The sequence below is a fragment of the Caloenas nicobarica genome, chromosome 5 (assembly GCF_036013445.1).
Source record: "Caloenas nicobarica isolate bCalNic1 chromosome 5, bCalNic1.hap1, whole genome shotgun sequence".
Classification (NCBI taxonomy): domain Eukaryota; kingdom Metazoa; phylum Chordata; class Aves; order Columbiformes; family Columbidae; genus Caloenas; species Caloenas nicobarica.
The window spans coordinates 40,117,851-40,135,604 of NC_088249.1; the positions used below are offsets into that span (position 1 = coordinate 40,117,851).

At 39.5% G+C, this 17,754-nt stretch overlaps 1 protein-coding gene across 8 annotated transcripts in view; it reads right to left on the reverse strand.

Annotated features, from left to right (window-relative positions):
* The window catches only part of MGA (MAX dimerization protein MGA), a 65,092-nt gene that overhangs the window by 26,005 nt on the left and 21,333 nt on the right, over positions 1-17,754 (reverse strand). For 5 of the 8 annotated variants that reach the window (XM_065635207.1, XM_065635208.1, XM_065635204.1 and 2 more), the window contains exons 4-14: positions 17,637-17,724; positions 17,398-17,493; positions 12,685-12,813; positions 11,174-11,272; positions 9,680-10,326; positions 8,699-9,056; positions 7,479-7,705; positions 6,436-6,576; positions 5,118-5,193; positions 3,261-3,781; positions 1,503-1,800 (exon numbers count right to left, since the gene is read on the reverse strand). In XM_065635207.1, the coding sequence (XP_065491279.1) occupies positions 1,503-1,800; positions 3,261-3,781; positions 5,118-5,193; positions 6,436-6,576; positions 7,479-7,705; positions 8,699-9,056; positions 9,680-10,326; positions 11,174-11,272; positions 12,685-12,813; positions 17,398-17,493; positions 17,637-17,724 (2,680 nt within the window). Of the gene's footprint in view, positions 1-1,502; positions 1,801-3,260; positions 3,782-5,117; positions 5,194-6,435; positions 6,577-7,478; positions 7,706-8,698; positions 9,057-9,679; positions 10,327-11,173; positions 11,273-12,684; positions 12,814-15,691; positions 15,769-17,397; positions 17,494-17,636; positions 17,725-17,754 lie in introns of those variants that run through there. The other 3 variants (XM_065635209.1, XM_065635211.1, XM_065635212.1) reach the window with 3 other exon arrangements.

The window sequence follows — 17,754 nt, forward strand, 5'->3', positions numbered from 1 at the left end:
TGCAGTTCTTCCTGGCCACACAAAAGAATCAGGTCTTGAGGGGTTGTTCTCTGTTGTGAAACTGGGAACAGACAATTCTGATTACAGTACAGGAAAACAAACACCTAAGTGAAATAATAGACTCAAACTATTTTCTAAATCTCAAATTCTTCCTGTAACATCTTGTGTGATCTTCCTCTTTTCCTCTTTGCTTCTTGGTTTTCATCCCCCTTCCACTGTACCTACATCTCACACAGCCATGGGGGAATGGGGAGGGAGGGAGATAGAGTTTGTCACGTCTCCTTCTCATTGCAGTGAGACTGAATGGGACTGGAAGACTGGATGGGACAAATTTAACCAATGGGAAGTAATCACTATTGGGAAGATCCTTTCCCTCATCCCTTGCTCTTCAAGGGATCATAATACTGCATCTACATCACTCCAGATGCCTACAGATGAGTACAACAGCACAGAGACTACGGAGCAAGCCCAACTTAAATATTGTAGTTATTTATGCATATAGCATTTTCAACCCAGAATACGCCAGACCACTTAAATCACATATGCAACAATCACTTCACCCACCAATGAAACACAGCCAGCTCTTTCATATTGCATAAACACATAAACCACCAAGTTTTATTACAGGACAAGAAAAACAACACACCCATTTACATGGCAATGAAAATTTAGGCTGCAAGAAACAAAACAATCAATCAGAAATTAAAGTTTTGCCAGGACACAGGTAACATCCTTTTCTCTTGCAAAGCTTCTTTAGATCTTTAATTAATGTGGGAATATGTGGATGGGCACTAAATATTTTAATTTTATTTTTATTTTTTAAACTCATGCAAAATATAATTGTTAAAGGCAACTTCTTCTCTTGCCATGCTGAGGTAACCATTTCAGTACCAACTCAGACACAAGTACCACATACTTCTTCCGATACTCCTTTGTTTTACTTCAAGTACTAAATCCAACCCTGTTTAGCTTGTGAAATCCACTGAGATTACAGGCTGGTGTGGTTATTGGCTGCACACCTGTTGTTTTGCTAATCCAGATTTGGACCATCTTGTCTTTGCTGCTTCATGCATGTTTCGTGGTCACAAGGATTCCACTTATAAGTGCAACATCAGAAACACTAAGTGAAGAACCACGGATTAGAGTGATCCTTTACTCATTTTAAGTTAAATCGGTGTTTGACGAAAAGCAATTAAAAATCATAGCACGAAAATTCTCAAAACAAAAATCGAAGCTTAACATTCAGCACGTCTCCATCCACTCGTTTCTTGAAAATATGCTCTAGTAGCATTAATAAAATAACTAACAGTCAACATCTGTAATCCTGAAGTCAAAATAAATCTTTCTGCTTTAAAGAGGTTATTTATTGCAGAGGCAGTTTAGGTAGGCAATGCAGCCAAAGGCAGCATGCACTGTTGCACAGAAATCAACAGCAATGCTGTACACTCAATTTTTACTCCAGCTTCACGCAATTTAAAACACAGTAATAAGTTCCAACCTACCTATCTGTCTCTGTGCTGGGGCATGGGTTTTCAGAGTCGTCACACTGGGGGTTGAAGTAGTGCTGGTGGAAGATGTAGTTTTGGGAGCTGATGTTGTGGGCACCTGGGCTGATGGTGTCCCAGAAGCAGCTGCATTAGCATTGGATGCTACCTTGGAGATCACAGTACTGAGGGATGAGATATCAAGTACTGTGGGTTGCAGCCTGCCTGCGATATAAGCTGCTAGCTGATTGGCGGGATGTAATGCCCCCATCTGTCCCAAAAGCAGTTTGGCCTGAGGATATCTTTTATCATTAACCTGAAAAAAGTGGAAAAGGGAAACTTTGTGAAAAGAATGCTAATTCACCACCTCTGGAGAGGCGTTTCATTCTATGGGTCTTCCAAGTGTCGTTTTTAAAAAATCATTGCAATTCAGAATGGGAACTCCTGGTTTTCTTAATGGCCAGGAAAACTTCAAACAACTCTGTTTTATCTTTATAATACGTATGTTAGATGCTACTCAGACTCCCACATAGAACCACAGCGTCCAAAAGAGCATGTGAAATTACTGAAATCAGATAGAGTGAGGCTAGCACTTATTTTTCCTGGCCCTTACTTATGCTACAGTCCTGAATAAAGATGGGCTCCCAAATTTGAGGAAAATTTTTAATAAAATTCTCAAACCTAATTAACACCTAGCATCACAGAAGAAAGGATACTTATGTCATATACATTGGGACAAAACCCTAAAGAGCTTGTAAAAGCTTTATCAGCTTTTTTTCCTATTCATGCTGTCATTTGATACTGTAATTAAAGTATGATGATGAGTTGACAAACTTCAAATTCAGAGTTGTAGTGGACACTGACTACATGGGAGAGAACAAACAGAACATCTTTCTGAATGTCAACCTTTATGCCTACTAGTCAATGGAGAGTTTTAGATTTAACACGCTACTAAATAAGGTCTTGATTCTTTTTTATTGATCAACATTCCTGAAAAATAAGAAATCTCTCCCTACATTTTTCTCTCCACTAGCTTCTCTTTGTGAGAGTGCCATGGCTGCAAAGTTTCATGAAAATAAATTTTATTTTACTTTTATTTTCTAATTCATATGCCTTCTCTGAAAGTGGTATTACTAAAACCACAAATACCTTTGACTGAAAAAGATCTTCATCCTAGTCCTACAGTTCCTACCACCAATTCATAATACCAACTTGGCAGCATGAATCTGCAGGGAAAGGACTCACTTTGAACTTATGATTATGAATTCTCTGGATGAACAACATATATTCTGTAAAGAGGACACAGGCTATTTGTGAAGATTAACAGTAAGCTGTAGCAAAAAGCAATTTAAGGTTTACAGTTTCATTTTAAAGTTTTGTCCCAGTGTACACTTCCTCAGAAAATATTGCTTTTGTGGCATCTAACAGCCATTCATTCAGAAGTATTATCTTTCAAATGCATCTGCAGGGAGTTTTCCAAAGCACCAAAAAGATCTTGAAAGAGGTTCTGCACTTGGGTCACCAAGACCCAAATGGCCAAAAGAACATACTAAACCATCAGATTTCAGACCTCCAATCAGATTTCCTGTTATTCAGTCAATCTTGAAAGGGTCAAGCTTACGGAGAGGCAGGAATGCCACCAGATACTAAGAATCCTTGTCTGGACAGACAAAAGACTAAGTAGACAAATTAAAAAGAGTGTTGTCTCCTTCAAGGAGTTCTGGGATACGGGATGAAACTGAATCTAATCTCCACAGTAAAGGCAGAGGGACCCACCTGGATCAAGCCTGAGTGGCTCATATTAGCTTTGCGTTTGTAGACGACCAGCTTTCCTGCAGGAGAAACCCCTGCATAAAAAGGCAAACCTTTGCCCCCATGCAACTTCTCCTGCAGTTTGTCCAATGTGTCTGCCCGCAAGAGCTTTACATTTTCTGGGTTTTTGCACGACGGCTCTCTGCTATCAGGAGTCTCCAAGACAGGTATCTCAGGCTTCTCGTCCTTGTCCTGGTAGGACGGCACTGAAATTTTCACTCTGGAGGAGTAGACGGGAGGGTGGTTCTCATCCTGGGCCTTGTGTTCCGAAGCCAATTCAATAATGAAGCTACCCACTTTGAGGCACTGTGGCGCATTACTGTTGATATTCTGTGACAAGATGGTCAAGATCTTACTGTGATCTTCCTCCCAGTTGCAGTCAGAAATAATCTCGATAAGTTTGGCTGGTCCACCTGGAGTGGTGTGATGAACATAGGAGGTGGAAGAAGAGTCCCCCTCACTATGGGAAGACCACCAGCTTTCCTCTGAGAAAGAATTGAAATAGGTTTCTGCAATACTATGGCATTTTAATCACCTGGATATTCAAACAGTTTTATTCTGCCCACACCTCCACCCTTGTCTCAGCTGCAGGGCAATAACTAAAAGAACTGTTCAAAGCATCACTTCCCCTTGCAGACTTTCACAAGCAAAGCAAAAACTCATTGCAAAACTGATGTAACTATTTCTCACAGTTCATTCCCTGCAGCCATACCATCTCAGGTTGTATCCCACTGCATCACAAGCTAAACAAAGCTGGGTTGTTTCAGTACATGGATGAAAGATCTCCGAGCAACACCAACATGCAGTAGAAAGCATCGCTGGTTATTCAGGAGATGGCACTTTCCTCTTGGGAGTCAGAAAGGGACCAGTGTCCTATAATGGTATGAGAGGCAAACATGCCGCTAACAGAACTGTCTTTTTCAGAAGATGTGTAACAGAAGCATGACCTTTGTCATTAGAGATCCAATGTCACTTTTTGCAAAACTGTAAGGATGTTGAGCCCTGTGTCCTGGCCATTTTAATTTCACCTAAAAATTCACCAGCATTTTCAACTAGTCGTATTATTTTTCCATTCCCATCCTTAAATGTAGAGTGCGCTGTTGTACACAGTAAACACTGAAAAAATTCAGCTCAAAAAGGCAGCTATATTTCATTACTGGATGACACAATGCCTCTAGTATATGTCTCATTTTAAAGTCCTTCAGACTGAAGGAGACCAGAGATGCCTAGCCTACCTCTTTGTGAACTAGAAACTCAAACCCAGTATATATAATGTAACAAAACTTCAACTTTTCAACATCAAACAACTCCAAATAAAGTACAGGCACTTCCTTGTCCCATACGGTGCTAACTGGAGAACATGAGGATCCCATCCTCACTTAGATATTTATTAATTCTGCAGTAACTACAAAGTAATAATAAGGAAAAAAAGAGGAATAAAACATCCCAGACAAACCATTAACAGTGATCTCCATTCCTTCCCAAGTATCTAATTATCACGCTTGAAGATGAGTCTGCTGTGCAGTATTATCTTTTATTGCTAAACAAGCTACTGTAATACTGGTCATTTTAACCCTAGAGCAACGGCAAGCACTGGATATTTAGTCTGCTGTATCTCCCATGTGACACACATACAACTGTTTAAGAAAACAGCAAACTATAAGCACATAGTAAGATCTGTATTGACAACCATAACAACTCCCCCAGCAAATGGACTCGTTTCATAAACAGCTGCAACTTTTTTTTAAAAAAATGAAGCCAACACAGAACACCCATAAAAATGTGGAACTACCAAGTGGCTGAATTATACTCAGCTCTTACCTTTTGATTTCTCAGTGCCTTTGTCTGTCTTACTGAGTACTTTCTCAGCAGGCTGCAGCTCTGGTTCATGCTCTTGCTGGAGGAAAGAAATGCAAGAAAAATATTCATCCTGTGTTCTCTCTTCCACACTAAAAATCACATCACAAAATAAACTAGTTCATCACAGTGTCACCCCAAATCATAAAACATGTGCAAACTTCAACGTTACAATTTTCCAGCGAGACCTAGACATGCTGGAGAGTTGGGCGGGGAAAATTCAATGAAATACAACAAGGGCAAATGTAGAGTCTTGCATCTGGGCAGGAACAACCCCAGGTTCCAGTATAAGCTGGGGAACGACCTGTTAGAGAGCAGTGTAGGGGAAAGGGACCTGGGGGTCCTGGTGGACAGCAGGATGACCATGAGCCAACACTGTGCCCTTGTGGCCAGGAAGGCCAATGGCATCCTGGGGTATATTAGAAGGAGGGTGGTCAGTAGGTCGAGATCTCCTCCCCCTCTACTCTGCCCTGGTGAGACCTCATCTGGAATATTGTGTCCAGTTCTGGGCCCCTCAGTTCAGGAAGGACATGGAACTGCTGGAGAGAGTCCAGTGCAGAGCCACAAAGATGATGAAGGGAGTGGAGCATCTCCCTTATGAGGAAAGGCTGAGGGAGCTGGGGCTCTTTAGCTTGGAGAAGAGGAGACTGAGGGGTGACCTCATTAATGTTTATAAATACATAAAGGGTGAGCGTCATGAGGATGGAGCCAGGCTCTTCTCAGTGACAACCTATGATAGGACAAGGGGCAATGGGTACAAACTGGAACACAAGAGCTTCCACTTAAATATGAGAAGAAACTTCTTCTCAGTGAGGGTAACAGAACACGGGAAGAGGCTGCCCAGGGAGGTTGTGGAGTCTCCTTCCCTGGAGACATTCAAAACCCGCCTGGACGCCTCCCTGTGTAACCTCATCTGGGTGTTCCTGCTCTGGCAGGGGGATTGGACTAGATGATCTTTCGAGGTCCCTTCCATTCCCTAATATCCTGGGATTCTGTGTAATTTTCATCTTAGAACAGCTCTTTTAACAATGAACATTTAAACCTTAAATGACAATGCACTTGGCAGCCACAAATTTCCACAGACAACAATTTCTGTCATAGTAACATGATAAGTCTACTGACACTGCCAGGTGATTTAGGCTCCAGGCTCCACAGCCCTATCACCATCAAATATAAGTCGAGCCCTCACATTGCATAGGAGTTTCTGAGGAAAAATTACTTCAACATTTTCAACATTTCTGCCTATTCTATAATACATGCTAGTTACAGTGTGACTTCTTACCTTCACACTAGAACTCTGTGAATCACTTTTCTCTTTTTGTCGCTTTTTCTCCTCTCTCCTGCCTTCATATGCTCGGACCCTTGCGCAAGTCATCAAACTTTCAAAGTACAAGTAGACGGGATCCTTGTCCTCCTCTCGAATCTACCAAAAAAAAAAAAAAGGGAGAGAAGAAAACCTCTCCATTCTAGATGCACATTAGATTCATGAAACACTTTTGTTTTCTAACTACACTTCAATGTTAATGCGTCAATAGTAAATATCAAAGGAAAGGTCTAGCATTTAAAGCTGAATCTGCCCTCTTAGTATCACACAGCCTAGTCTACATGTGGCTTCCAAATTACATATCAGGGCGGGGGGCGGGGAGGGCGGGAGCGGCGGCACTGGAACACCATCATCACCCCAGAACCCCAAAGCCATTCAGATACTCTTCTAAGTGGGGAAATAAGTCCTAAGTGTCCCGCATTGTTTAACATTATCTAGTATACATTAAATAGCAACTCTGGCATGTTTGCTCTTCAGCTGTAACTAGTATCGACTCTACTGCTGTTGTTGCTTTTGTTAGATATTAAGGTGAGAAGAGAGGCAAATGCAGATTCTTACAACATTGGCAGTGAAACATCAAACAAGAACAAAAAAAGAGACTCTCAGAACTGAACTGAACACTGTGTGTCTGTAGTCCTTTTTTTTTTGCAAGTAATTCATTAATCAGTGGGGCTCCATTATGCAGCTAATAACTTATACACACATTAAAGGATGAGAAATCATTTCACCAGAAATAGCAGTTTTTTTAAACAAGGCTATTAGTGAATCACAATCACCTTTTACCATCTGCATATTGCTACATTAAATTCTCAATAGAAGATGGACATAGTTGAAGAGTTATACAGTCAGTTAATCCTAACTTACCAACATACCTATCCGCTGTCAGCCTTAGGCTTTCATCTTGAATTTCATTGAAAATGGCCTAGCACAGATGTTTTTGGCAGCATTTCTTTTAATTTTCAATACAAAGAAAAATGAATGCATCTGTTTTCCTTTCTTACCACTGGATTGGGTTTAGGAGTATACACTCTGCCGCCCGGTTTCACTCCACTGGAAGATCTATGTTTACTAGGAAGCAAGACTTCAGTGTTGGGTGGTATTACAGATTTAACTGGTTCCATGACAGATGGTGTTGGGATGTAAATTGGCTCTGGATCTACTTCACCTTCTACTTTCACCCACAAAGGACAATTCTTAATAGGCTGTTCTGGCTCAGAGTCACAGATAGCTGGGGTGGGGGAGAGAAAAACAAAACAAAACAACTTACTTATAAATGAAACACCATCTAACACAGCAATAACAAAAATATTTGTTTGAGCCTGAGGTCTAGTCATTCAGCAACCACAAGTTCATCCTGCCAGAAAATACTAATGGGTGTTTTTCTTATCTCAAATTCTAGCCAAAAGTGACTGGGATTTATCCCACAAGAAAGAGGAAATCAAAATAAAAATGGTTCTACACTAATCAATGTTTCTCAGTTGTACTGTGATAGCAGATACAGAAAAAAAGATGAAGGATTAGTGATTTTCATTGATGCTGTATACGTAAAAATTATAAACACCCACCAAAAAACAGACAGTATACCACAGCTCTATGGAATAATTCATTTATTCCAGTGGCACACAAGATAACAATATGTTTGTTTTTAGCTATTGCTAAAAGTGCTACCAGCAAGAAAGTGAAAGTGCAAATTCATGGTCAATTTATACCAATTTCTGATTTCTGAGCATACCTTAGGCCAGATCTGAAACTACTGTAAATCACTATATTTTAACTGAAGTCAATGAACTATGCAGCTATATATACAGCAACTAAAAATACAGCTCTAGATACTCATTTGATAAGAGGGAAAGAAAGCAGCTCTATGGCAGTGGAGGTTACCAACAGTGATAACAATAATAACCTCATATCCTTAGTCTTTAAAGGTATTTGGAGAGTTGAGCAAGAGTTTAAATTATCAAAAAGAAACACCAGCTATTTGATCACAATAAACAAATAAGTAGTGCCCAAAATGCTGATAAGAGGGTTTTTTTTTTTAAAAAAAGGTGTTATTTCCTGCTCATCAGCTATATGAAAGCAGATATTGCAGATACCACTTGGAATTTAGACACAATTTCTGGATTTAGAAATGGCATCACTACTATGTCCTAATAAAAATACCTATCAAGATAGGTGGTTTCTGCAGAACTGCAAGTAATCACTTTTGCCCAGCAATACTCACTGTATTCAACCCTTTTTCTCTTCTTCTTATCTTTTTGCTTCAGCTCATCTTCTTCTCCATCACCCTCTTCTTCCACATCTTCATCCTCTTGCTGATCTTCTTGCGTTCCATACAACACAAGATTTCCACGTACAGCCTTTTTCATTATTTTCTTATGTTTTGATCCTCCCTTCACCAGCAACACTCTTCTCTTCAAGCAAGTACAACCAAACATACAGTCTGGCCTGCGGCAGTGGGTAGGCTGACGTTTCTCTAGTGCTAGACTGGCACATATGCAACCCAAGCGACAGAAATCATTATTGCAAGGAGGTGCTCGTCGTCTTATTATTTTGTGGATAGGTTTGGTTTTGAGAGAAGCCTAGAAAAAGTTTTGAAGAAGTATACACTTCAAATTTTAGTAAGATTAAATCAACCATGTGCTATTCAAAGTTCATTTAGAATAACCCCTCCAACTACATGGTCTATGTATGAAAATGTCATCTGTGCTGAAAACAAACAAACACACACAGAACAGAGGAGAGTTTGCATTTGAAGTCTTCTGAGAGACAATTTGAGGCAGCAAAACTATCCTGGTAATAAGTAAGATGTGAAGAACACAAAAGAGGTTACCATGTGACAACCAAGTTATATGACCAGGATTTTTTTTCAGTTCAACTGAAAAAAAAAAAGTGACAAATAGTAATGAAATGCAGTTACTGAACTGCAATTTTATTAACCAGAATTTTTAATGGTGAATATTTGAGATAACTCATTATTAATGATTCATATCAACACGCTATTATCACAATTGGCTTTTTCACTTACTGCTAAGTCATCACTCCTCAACTTTCACTGCAAAGACTGCCCCACAAAGGAACATCACACTTTGTCACGTCCCTTAGCAGCTTCAGTCTTATTTTCTGCATCTATCTGCAGCATCGGTAAGCACACAGATTTGGAAAAGCAGCAGTACAGTAAGAAAGGAAATTATTACAGATCTACCTGAGCTGTAAGCAGGGTTGCCAGAGAAATGTCTGCTCGTTCTTCCGTAATATAGGTCCGTGGTTTGCCATCCCAGAAGGCACAGTCCTCCAAGTCCATTAACTTCACTTGAGATTTAGACAAACCTGGTGGACGAGCTGCTTGCTGCTGTTGTGATGCTTGGCGCAAACTAATCTGCTTTGGAAGTGTGTTTTCATCCAAAGATGGCACCATGAAACTATCTGCCTGGTTAGCCAAACTGCCATTTGAGACAGACTTAGCAGCCTTTTCCCCTGATGAAGAGTTCTGTTTCTGTCTTCCAGAAAAAGGTGAAGGCAGTATAGGCTTGTAAGATGATTTTATTCTACTGTTTGCAGATGTCTGTCTGGTTTGAGTCTTTGTCCTTCTAGAGGTAGATGACTGAGAAACAGGCCTGAACGTATAAGATGTTGATGGAATTATGGTGGACTGCTTCTTTAAAACACTGTCAAGCGTCCGCACATAGCTAGTGCTCTTAGTGGGAAGCTGATACACAACAGGAGAAGTGGGTGCGCTAGAAGAGAATCCCATACTCGTTTCCATCAACTTCCCTTCATTTTCCAGGTACTCATCCAGCTTGTCACTACAGAATGCTGAGCGGTTCTTCAAGGAACCTTCTGAGCTGCCACCTAAACAAAAAACAGCACTTTTACTAGCTCCTGGGAAAACATACTGACAAGTCTTATAATAATTAAGCAACATAGAAGAGGTAAATATCTCTTAAAAACTACTTACATAATGCTTTTAGAAGAGTACAACACAGGCAGGCCAAATATAATCCACTCTGAAACACAATCAGCTGTCTGAACAACTGTTTTTGTGGAGATTGTACACATGTATTCATTCACAAAACCAGTAAGCCTTCAACAGGCAGTGCTTCTATGCAACTCACTTTGACCTGAACATCTAGCCCACCTGGTACATCACTACAAATCTGGAATACCCCAACGCATCATTGTAAGGAAGTGCAGAAGGCACAATATAAATATTTAATCTAAATATAAAGTCAAAATTGGCAAATTGCCAAATATCCATTTCTCCCTGAGGCAGGGCAAAGTAATCAAATATGTAAGGAATATCTTCTCTAACTGGAGTGAAAAATACACTGATAGAAATGAAAATTACTCTAGTTCGTCAGGGTCACCGGAGCAATGATTTTCTGAAATCACCATACTCTGAAGTAAACTCAAACCAGACAAACAAAACCAGAACTATTACAGCTTTGGTCTTTACCCAAGTCTGTGCAAAACAGAATACATGTATTTTTATCTTACTCAGAGTGAGTTTTGCTCTTCCCTCATAAACTTCCATTCTGATCATGGAAGCATAACAACAAATCCTTTATTCATGACAGTTTCAATATTAAAAAAATAAATCTCTCATTAAGACACAGACAATTTCCAAATTGAAAGATCTATGGAAGGTCAAGAAAAAGGCCATGTTGGAAATATGTACACTGATTTTTTTTTCTTTTACCTTCGTTTCTAGAAGCACCATGAAGCTTTCCTCGCCAGCCTTTGATTTTTGTAAAATCATTTGTCTTTCCTGTCCTAGAAACAAAAGGAAATCCAGCATCTAGAAAAGAAGAAAGCTAGCTTCAGTTTATGAACCAAGCTTGATTGTGTCAATGTCCTAGCAAACTCTGCTTGTTCCTTTTCATGGATAACTGAACAGTAGTAAAACAAAAGGCTGAACAAAGAGACTTGATTTTAACTTCTTTTTTTTTTCCCCAGTAACGGTATACTTCACAAAGGTAAGCTTCCTGTAGAGTTGTGCTGTATGGCCATGCATCTGCTATCCCATACAAAAGACATCTCCTGTATTTTCAGTTTTAGTCTCCTTAGCAATGGTGCAAGCAGTTGATTATGAAACTCAAAATGGGCAAGTCAGCAAGTCAGTAGGCTAAAATCTAAAATGGAACAAGTAGGTTTTGAGCTGATACTACAACCTCTCTCAGAATGGAAAGTAGTTTCAGTCCCTCCCCTGAATTGAGCCAACGACTTTTATAAGACCTGTAGAAACTTCATTTAACATTTGCTGTTCTGTCAAATCTAGCTGACTATCAGCTAGGGGTAGAAATGGAATAATCACAAAAGGCAAAGAGCAACATCTCTGTCAAGTTATCCATCAGCTCTGAGAGCCAAATTGGAATGTAAAACTACTAATAGGGATCTGTGAGGCTGTTTTACACATTGCTACACCAGAAATAACTGCATTTGACACTAGGCTGACTGAGGTCTTCTGAACTGAATTTGCCTCTTTTGCAGGGTAAACAAAGCTGAGGCAGAATGTCTGCCTCTTTATCAGCTCCCAAAAGCACCAGACTGAGAAAGGCAGAGTAATCAGAATATTAAAGTAGCAGAAAGAGGTACATAGGAGAAAGATAAGCAGCCCTGTACTTCGTCCAACCAGTTTAACAACAGTATCTACCAACAGTATTAGAATCATAGGCACATTATAAAGAGAAATGCACTTGTTTGGATACCCAATGAGCTTTAAAAAAGCACAATTGGTCAGCACTTCTGTGATAAATAATCATCATGACATTAGAGGTTAGCTCCCAAGTGACGCCTCAAGCTCTTCTTCTGGAGAGTTCTGATATTCAGCTCTGTGAAAGATATCTTTTGTTGTTTTGCATGTAAGTAACATCAGTGAAATATAGATTGCTTAGGCTTTTCCTGAGCCATTTGAGGGTGGTTAATGTGTGTATTTACATTTAGAAAATCCAGCTCCAACAGATGAAACATGCTCCTATAAAATAAGCTAGACAGATACGACTACTGTATCACAACCACCACAAAAATGAAGGCTTAAGACCATCTGGCCAGCAACCACATAATGATTTAAGGAAGTTCTCACATTTTGTCATTTTAATACCACTTTCACCTCTAAGATATCAAGTTGAACTACATGACCATTCCCTCCTTCTGATCATTGATAACAAAAAGGTAATACCTGAGATTTCAGCAAATTAATATTTTACCCACCTGGAGAATTGGGATTGGTTCCTGGATAGCTCCACAAAGAGTAATTTGAATAGGAAAGAGGAAGCTGCACACCCAAGTATTTCAAGTCAATGCTCATTGTAGGGTCCACAGAATTCAACTTCAGTCCCACTACAAGAGGCAAGTATCAATGAATGTCTCAATGCAGCAAGATGTTAAGAAAAAGTCAATATATTTACTAAAAAATATATCAGTAAGTTATATACAGGCTTTTCGAGCATTCACCCACTATTTTAAGAGACCTGAAAAAGAGCATTAGCAACTACAACTGCTACTTATACTGGCTTTGCAGCAAATATGAATTAAAGAGTATTTTACAGAATGTGAAATCAAGGGAAAAAAAAAGGAATTATTTTTCATGGTTTTATTGACTGCTACTGAAGTTTCCAACAAGATTTATTAACCAAAGAACCAGTGTTATAATTCTCACAATAAAAGGTTTTGTTCGTTCATTTTTTGAAGAAGTGCGCATCATTTACATCCTTGAAGACTCGAATACTGCCTGAACCAACCCAGCTGACTATTTGACATTTTGTACCACTACAGAAATTACCGATCCTGCCAGTGGTAATTACACATCCCCTTCTCTACTGATACCTGTTCTTGTGCAAGAACACAGACCACAGACACTTCAGTTTCAACCAGCAATAAGAGACAAGAGCAAACCACATTTTACTTCCGAAAAAGTGAGTGTGCATGTTTGGAAATTATGATATAAACAAAGTTGTATTCAGACAGTGCTCTCAGGACTAGTTCATCAAATGATCCAGTAGGTTATTTTTTTCCAGGCTTGACAGTTTGCAATAAAACACTTTTTTTTTTTTTTTTTAAGCAAGGGGAGAACCAGCTATAAAGAAACTAAACAATCCACGTTGCTGATGCCACCAAAAAAGGTATCTCTATCCATGGCAAAACCAATACAGATACAGAAACGCTGAGGAAAAAAATAGAACAGCTAGTGAATTTGACTTCGTATCCTTTTCAGAAAATTTTGTTACACTAAATTCGAGAAACAACCGTTGTCAAATTCAGCTTGCAGTCTGGAGTTGAAAACATCTATTTTGGTTTTTAGCTATATAAACCAATAAATGTTACTCCTGTTGCCAGCAAGTCTGAAATTCATATAGTAAATATGTGAGTTTTGAAATTGAAAGTGTATGACTTGACAAGGCTCAGGACACAAAAAGCAGTATTTGCACATACAGCAGGAACCTTGTGTTGGTGGTATACGTGTTCACAAGTGGTAACACAGTGACCTGACTACTGGCAGCCCCAACACAATTGATACGGAACAAATCTCAGACATGGTTGTTTAAATAGCCACTGTTACCAAAGACAGCCAAGTGAGACAAAATTTTCAAATCTACATAGGGAAAATGAGCAGCAAGCAAGTAAATCCAGCGTTTTGTATAAAAACATGTCAACCGCCAAATGTCAAGATGCTATCCATTTCTTTTCAAACTGAATTTAAAAAAAAATGGAAAGCGTACACATTTTGTTTTTCTTGACATTCCATTTGAACGATTTTGTCATCTGCAACAAGCCTAGCTTTGTTCAACACTCAACAAAAACAAGAACATCACCCATACAAAAATCTATTATTTCTGTTTAGCAGCACAAAGTCAAAAACACATAGACAAAAACCAGAGGATGACTCCCACGAGTGCAACATGGAATGAACACAGATAGACTAAAGCGCACAAATGGTAACAGTAAGTATATGTCATATGGACATCAGCATACGTGACAAATGAACTATCATTTTTATTAATGTCTATTATCCCCAGTATTGCTGAATTTCAGTTGCTGTAATCAAACAGTAGCAAACAAAGAACCATCTCCTTCAGAAATTTCTTCTCTCCATCAGATGCAGTTGCTAAACGTGAAATATGATGCTTGACAACAATGCCTTTGATTTTCAGGAATACAACAAGGGTTTCAAATTAGCTCAGATATCCCATAGCATTCCAGTGCTCCAGCAGGAGCTTTCCTTCTAACATGCTTAAGTTGGATTCCTTTCTTTCTAAAGCATCTTTCTCCTGCTCCTGGTGTTTCTAAGATCTGGACAGCCTCAATCACCATTTTCTTAACTCCACAAATCAACGGCAATTGCGGGGCTCAGATACAGCTCCAACACATCATAAGTGAATCTCAAAAAGAAAACTCAAGCTTCTCAACTACATTGCCTAAAACCAAAAGCAAAGTTAACATCGAAATTGCTATGTCCATTTCCCACACTGCAGTGAGGACAAAAAAGCCAACAAGCTTCTACAAAATGGCTGAAAGAACATTTAGAAACATGCATTTCACATCTTCCAGACAGAAGGGATCCATGTGTCTTGGCCTGTTCTGTAGTAGATGACAAGGAGGTATTAGTCATGATCTGTGGCCAAGAAATTTTGGAGAAGTATCAGAATCAAGAAGGCTAATGAGGCTGCACCAAGCTCCAGGATGCTACTTAGAATCAGTATGTCTGGGAAAAGAGGTAGCCCTTAAGTTTGGCCAAGAAGTACTCCTCGACTGCCTTCTTAGGTCTTATTGATGATACTGCGGAGAGAGAAGAAAAAAACCCCAACAGTTCCTCTCTCCATTAACATCATTGCATTCCTTCCCTGATCTCAAGTCTGCAAAGGAAGGCAACAGACCTGTAACTTTTTGAAAGGTGAAGGTAATCTGCATAAAGATTGATTCCAGTTCACATGCTGCAGCTGAATTCTAACAACAGAAGTATTGTAATTCACTGCACAGTCTGATCAAATTACATCTGTATCTGTCTGTAGTAATGCTCTTGCTGTGAATAGCCTTCACATGACTTCTTTTCCTTCTCAAATTCAGACAGATTGGGGTCATTCTCCTCATTGAATTACAATTTCATTATTTAACGGACTCAGCAGATTACCATCCAACACTGGAAATGATGGTCACAAGTGTTCAAGAAAGTCAAAATACTTCAGATCTTTTTTTCTTAGCCTGATGATTGACTTTTCATGTCCCTTTTGTAGTATCTGTGAACCGGTCAACACTCTTCAGAAGGTACTACACACTTCACCACCACTCATTTAGAAGCTGGAGGAAAAGCACATGGGTTTTACACATTCCCAGTTTCGGGATCATCTCACGAGTAGAATATCCCTCTTTAGTGTTCTGGTTGCCAACATACCATAATTTCATAGGTCCACAATATAATCCTAAGAAGCCTTAGCATTGCTGTAACATTTGCTCAGTGCTGTACCCAGCACTGCCAGCAGCTGACCACAAAAGGGATTTTACCACCATTCTTGAAATGCGACAACACACGCAGACCTGTGAGGGCAGGTTGACCGGTGAGGTCATTAGAAAACAGGGCCACCTATTTCTGGAATCATGGGAGAGGAAAACTGCATTTAGACATCCATGATACAACTGTCAGCGTTGATGGCACACTACTGAGGTACAACCTTGCTGGGGATAGGTTCTCTCGTTTTATTCCCATCACATGCACGACAGAGCTTTAAGAGCTCTCTACTACCCTTCTTATGACCGCTTCACAAAGATAGAAGACAGGAATGTCAGCTCAACATTAGCAAGATGCAAAGGCATCCCTTTAAATGGCTGCAAAAAACACCAAGCTAGTTCTCATCATACATCACAAACCATTCAAGAAAACCCAAGGTTCTTCACAGCAGAAGCTCTGTGAGGACCTAAAATAACTAGTATCAGAGTCAAGGTCAGTATTTGGAGTCTCAATCCCTACAGCATTACAGTTATATGTTTGAAAAATTCAAGGCCAGAACCTCAAGAGCATGAGATACAATTCTTCCATTCAGATCAATTTGTTCATCATCTGCCCTGATGCCTGTGTCAATGCCAGCAGACTCAGGACTACTATCACTGAGGGTTCTGAACATCATCAGTGGAGAGAACATTAAGTTCTGCTGTACTGATCCTTGACTTTCTTCCACCTGACCTCCGGATAATATTGTATATAAATGAAAGATCACAAGCTAGAAGTACTTTGCTTGGCCCTCTAACGTGGCTAGTGAACCTAGATCTACAGTGACTCAAAGAAATATGGACTCAAACATAGCAAATGTGCTCTTAGTTAAATGTTTCTCAATCTCTAGCTCCTCTACTACCAGCAAATGGCTATGTTCTATGAAGGAGTAAAATCAACTCCATCTGCTCTCCGCAAGGATTAGCTTGTTACAAAACAGGCATGGCCTGAAGTCTGATGGCTCAGCGTCTTCTGCAAAATGCAGACCATGACATGTAGTTTCTTGGCTTTGCTGTTGGAGATTCAAGATTCATCTTTTGCCTGCTCTATCTCTTCTAGTTTGCAACATGAATGTGTGAAAATGAAAACACCTTTATCGGCCAGCTGAAACTACTGTTAAAGCCTCTAAGAAAAAAAATGGGTCAGACACCACAGATTTTCTCTCTCACTGCTACAAATGGCAAGAGAGAAACTGACAGTTTCCCACCAATTTACTTTCGAACTCTCACATTTGTACATATACACCTGTATGCTTTCCTGTGTTTGGAGAAAAAAACAAAACAAAACCAACCAACCAAAGTAAAAAAACCCCACCAAAACAAAACCCACCACCAAACCAAAAAAACCCAAACAAAAACAAAATCAGATCCCATCTGAACTGAACTGATTAAGTATAATATACAACCAGGTGCAACAACATGTATAATACACTGCCCACTTACCTTCCTGAAGGCTAGGATGTATTACTTGCTTATGCCTCAAAGTCTTCAGCTCTTCCATCAATTCCTTTTCTAGTGCTTGTATTCTTGCTTGACAATCTGCTCAAAAAACAGAAAAGAGATAACATGTAAGAAACAATTACCATGCAAAAAATTTACTTAAATTATTAATTTTCCAGTGTGTCTTTTCTAAATTCCCTTATTGCAGGGAATAGCCACTTATGAAAAATACAAAAATGTACCTGGATCATTTGCAGTCAACATGGGAGCCTGAAGATTCTGCGACTCTTCTCCTCCAGCTCTATCAACAGTGTGAATGTCAAGAGCTTCCTACATAGATGAAGAGCTTTGAATAAGATA